General features: G+C 35.9%; 1 protein-coding gene and 1 long non-coding RNA gene across 2 annotated transcripts; both read right to left on the bottom strand.

Annotated features, from left to right (window-relative positions):
- Nucleotides 1-1,942: 1,942 nt before the first annotated feature.
- On the bottom strand, nt 1,943-2,310 carry LOC104803485. Its single transcript, XR_770215.2, has 2 exons — nt 2,240-2,310; nt 1,943-2,099 (listed from the first exon to the last, which is right to left on the bottom strand). It is a non-coding gene; the product is annotated as an uncharacterized LOC104803485 (long non-coding RNA).
- Nucleotides 2,311-2,887: 577 nt separating this feature from the next.
- On the bottom strand, nt 2,888-5,007 carry LOC104803484 (peroxidase 16-like). The gene is made up of 4 exons (XM_010527417.1): nt 4,743-5,007; nt 4,198-4,386; nt 3,524-3,689; nt 2,888-3,437 (listed from the first exon to the last, which is right to left on the bottom strand). Exons 1-4 carry the CDS (start codon nt 4,953-4,955, stop codon nt 3,028-3,030), a joined length of 978 nt encoding a protein of 325 aa, XP_010525719.1. The 5' UTR covers nt 4,956-5,007; the 3' UTR covers nt 2,888-3,027.

The raw sequence follows: 5,007 nt of genomic DNA, 5'->3' as shown, positions 1-5,007 counted from the left end.
GAGAGAGAGAGAGAGAGAGAGAGAGAGAGAGAGAGAGAGAGAGAGAGAGAGAGAGACTTTGGAGTCCCCTCTACCATGTGGAACCATGCATTGCAAGAACAAGACATCAACAAAACCCCACCTCCTATTAATGCCCTCACATGTCCCTCTCTCTTTCTCTCATATACACTTTTGTGTATGCATACATGTGTGGAGGGATTTTGAAAAATCTATTTTATCATGGTATAATTACTAATAAGCAACAATATGAGAGGCATAGAGGATATACGTATATGTTAGTTTAGTTTATATGATTTAAACTTGGTGTACTAAAATAGGTAATTTTATTGTTATTAGTTAGTCTAGATCCATACACACACACACACACATATATATGCGTATCGTATATATGTACATAATGTATGCATGTGTATTTTCAATTTTTCTCTTTTGGACTTTTCCCATCATATGTCCCCCATAACCCTCGTCCAAAAATCTCTAATATTTCCTTTTGGTTATTTCTTAGCGCCTCTCTCTCTCTCTCTCTCTCTCTCTCTCTCTCTCTCTCTCTCTCTCTCTCTAACTCTTCTTCTTCTGATTTGGCTTTGCTATGATGATGAGTTGGTTCGCTTTTTTAAATCTATGCGTAAAAGGGTACGTAAAATATTAAAATAATCAATCAACGATATCAAAATTGTTCATAGACTTAACAATTTGTACGTGATGCCACATGTGAAATTAATAGTTATGTGGAATAGGTGGAAAACTAGCACACACTTATTGTAATTTTATTCGTTAAGTAGAGGAAAATACTTTATTATTAAGAGAACGAACTCCACATTTAATCATATTTCTATAACTAAATGTTTTTAAACCATGGTTTTTTTTTTGTTTTAAAAGTATATATCAAGTGTATAAAACACATATTGCTCCCCATCCCATTTCACATCAAACAGCTAGAACTGTCGACTCTTTCCCCTTTTTTTCCAACCATCTCTCACATGGCTCTCCCTCTTTTTCTCAATCTTTCTATAAATAATATACGAAATTGAAATCTTTTTTTAGAAAATGTTTTTCTCTTTTCACTTTTTAGTGACTGTTTTAACCCTTTTGGCTAATAAAAAATATATATATAATATCCCCTCTTAAAGTCAAGGGTAGTTGCTTCCATTCAATGCAGCAAGAAAAAAAATGCTTCTCTAATTTGTATTTTAATGTAATGCTTGATTTTGTCTATAATTTATTGATATCATGCATTATTAATCAAGTATATCACGTGCAAAACATGTGTATAATTAGGTTACTTTTTTCACTTGATCTATTCGTCTCATGCATGCATTTTCTAACAATTATTTTATATTCAAATGGCTCAGTGATTCCACGCATGAATTAAGACCCTAAATCTCAATAAACGAATATGTAATTATCTCATAATTATTTGTAAAATACCAACGTCTAAATGAAATTGATTTGATATAAAATACTCCGATGTGATGAAGTTAATATTATTGCTACTGCCAAAAACTTTGACCATCTCCTCAAGCAATGCATTTAAAAATGATCATGATTTAGATGCAATTTAATGTTTTTCTCTGGAAAATAAATTCAAAACATTAAATTCAACAAAACATAAACCGATTTTGTCCGATAGAATCATGAAATTCGTACAGCATTGTCGGAATAAATTGTACAAACCTGAAGAGTGGTTAAAATATTGTAAATATCATGTCATGATGTTGTTTTTTTTTTAATTATAAATTTCAATTATTATTGGAATTAAATTGAGGAAATTTTGGGACCCTTGATGTGAAAAAAGATACGGTTTGGATTTGAGAGAAGAGGATACACATCCCATGTCGGTTGTGACCAGAAATTTCCAAAAAAAAAAAAAATCTAACTCAACCCATGAAATAAAATAAAAAACAATGGAAACAATAATAGAAATAGGCAAGCAAACATATGAGAAAAAAAAAATAAAACCAAAAATATGAGAGAAAAAATGGTAAATGAAAAAAAAAAGAGCTCTGGTTTTGGTTTGAACAAGCCATGAAAATGTAGCTTCTCTGGGGGAGCAGAAGCAGCTAAAAATGCACTGATGCTGTCCCTTGAATCTCTCCTTGCTGCCACCAAAGATTGAAGAACAGAAAAGTAGAGGAAATTTTACGATCAAGACAGGGAAAACCGTATGTTTTTATGATTAGGGTTAATGATTAATGATAAAGAAACCGGCACGAAGAACAGATGAGGAGACAGCACGTACGTGGTTGAAGTTCTTGCCCTTAGCATCATCCATCTGCAACATCAATGTATGCAGGAAAAGCTTTAATGGCGAATGCCCCCGAGGTGAACCACTTGACCCTCCACTTTCTATTCTTATCATCCTTATTGTTAGCTTATCTACAAGTTGTGCAGCATTGACATAATAATGTATGTATTTTTTACATTATATATATATATATATAAGTAAAAAGAAAATTATATATATATATATAGAGACTAGAGAGAGAGAAAAAGAAGAAAATAGAAAATAGAAAATGACTGAGACCACGTAGTGAAACAGACCGTTCCTCGTATTTGGTTAGAATTACATCAACGACTCTCAACCTCCTTCACATCTCTTTCTTTTTCCTATTTATTTATCATCTCTCTCTCTCTCTCTCTCTCTCTCTCTCTCTTATTAATATTTGCATGATTTAATCTTTTGTATAGTTTTGGTTATTCTAAGGGATGGATGGATGGACGGTTTGAGCATTTGTTTATTCCATTTAAAACACTTGCTTTTTATAATATTTGGATGGTGCATGTTTTTTAGAAGAGAGTGAAATGAGTTGGTTTGGATCATATTACTCGAAGCCAATATAAAATATTATTTATAAATTCTAATGAATCCAATTTTATTTTATTCTGTATATTAAAACGAAAATAATTAATTCTAATTCAAACACCGATTATACGTTTGACATGAAAAAGGCCTACAAGTACGCAGGGCCCACTTTAATGTCTTAGCCCAACCCATATATTTACGGGCTTATCTTCAGACAGAAATTTTTATGAATTGACACGTGTACAGTCACTCCGAATCTCACCGGCGTTGCCGGTCTTAATCCCGACGCGACCAAGCTTCGTAATCGCCGACACAAAAGCTTGTCGGAAGGCTCCTTCATTGGAAGCGAAGAGATTCACGGTCGATCTCGACCGTCGATCTGTGAACAAGATCTGATCGGAAATAAACAGACCCATTCCTCGTTGAAGGTTCTTGAAGTAGGCGTTGTCGAAGGTCGTCGGTGTGGTCGGATCCATGTTAATGGCGATTCTCGGGTCGACTCGTACCGGACACATCTGCCTCAATTGCAAAGCGTACCGGAGATTCAATGTCGGGTCAATCCGGTTTCGTGGGCTGAAATCGTATATCCTCTTCGAGAATTTCCCGCAGTGCGAGAACCCGATCGTGTGTGCTCCTGGTGCAAGAACAAGAAGAACAGATGAATTTGGCGTTCGCGGGGTGGGAAAACCGAATCCGGCTAAGCACGGTTTGGAATCGTACCGGAGAGAGCGATCATATCGGTTTGGGATAAACCGTGTCGGGCGAACATGGAGTTGAGCCGGTCTAAGTTGAAGCCGGGTTGAGGGAGACTGTGTTGAACACTGGCCACTGTAGATAATGTCCCGTCTCTTCTCCCGAGCTCCACCGGATAGTTCGGTCCTCCGGTCTACGATTCAATATTTTCGTTTTTATAAAACCAGGGTGTTCATAGAAAATCTCATAAAAATACAAAAAAATGTTCTTTTAATTTGATAAATAAATATACTAGATATTAAAATAATATGTCAAAAAAATATGGAGATATTGTTTTCCACATAGAAAATTGTTCTAAATTTTAATAGTTAAAGTATTTTTGACACATTTTAATATTTGATATATTTATTTGGCGAGTTAAAATTTTACTTTTTTTTTTGCATTTTACAAATTGGTATATTTTTATATATTATTATCCATCTCAATTCATTTTCTTAGCACTCAATTGAAAACGATGGAAATTACAAACCATGAATTTCTGAACAATCCAAGAAGAAAACAACAACAACTAACACGTCACTCGTACGAGGAAAAAAAAAGCAACAAAACAAACATCAGAAGCATCAATCTTAATTCCCACTTCAAGAAAAGGATAACAACATGAAGAGAGAGAGAGAGAGAGAGAGAGAGAGAGAGGATACCAAGACGATGACTTCACGGGCGGCGAGAGCCAAAATGTCAGCACAAGAGACTTTGTTACGGCAGGAGGGGTCGGAGTCGACGGCGTGTTTGGCCTTAACCACGGTGTCAAAGCTGTCGCCGGCCAAAGACAACTGGTCAGGATGATCCCTCTCCGATGGCGACGCTATCATTATCGACGCATCACATCCCTATATATATTCCACATTCACAAGTTTCTTACGTTTTACCATTACTTTACCAATACATACATGCATTGTACAAAACCCTGTGTAGTGTATATCCACCTCTAAAAGTTATGCTTTGCAACTAGGGTCAAGTAAAACCATATGGAGTATGTAAACTAGTCGAAACTGACCGGTTCAGGGAAAGCTCAGAGGAATCGAACACACAACCTTGTGTAGAGAGAGTTTGTCATTTTCCAAGTGAATTGGGGATTTCCCCATATTCAATTTTTTAAAGATACCAGACTTGTTGGTTCGAATTTTTGGGTCAGTCTACGTATGCATATATTGTGGATACGTATAAGGGATTGCATTATACGTACACGGACGAAACAGTCGTGGAAGAAGAGGCGGAGGGTGGCGGGTGCGGTGACGAACGTCTGCTCGAATTTCCGGTGAACTGCGTTTCGGACGAGATTTTCAACGTTTGGACATGATTTCCGGTAGAAATCTGTCCTGAGCTGTTGACCAGAGACATATGAATAAAAAAGAAGGAGAAGAAGAGCAAAGATGAACAAGAAGCAGGCCTTCTCCATGGTTATATCTTTGATTAATCTTATTAGTAATATTGTTGTTTTTTGTGTTGAA

This window comes from Tarenaya hassleriana, unplaced genomic scaffold (genome assembly GCF_000463585.1).
Source record: "Tarenaya hassleriana unplaced genomic scaffold, ASM46358v1 Cleome9, whole genome shotgun sequence".
Lineage (NCBI taxonomy): Eukaryota > Viridiplantae > Streptophyta > Magnoliopsida > Brassicales > Cleomaceae > Tarenaya > Tarenaya hassleriana.
Note: the sequence above shows the minus strand (reverse complement) of the source record. Positions and strands in the feature narration are given on the sequence as shown.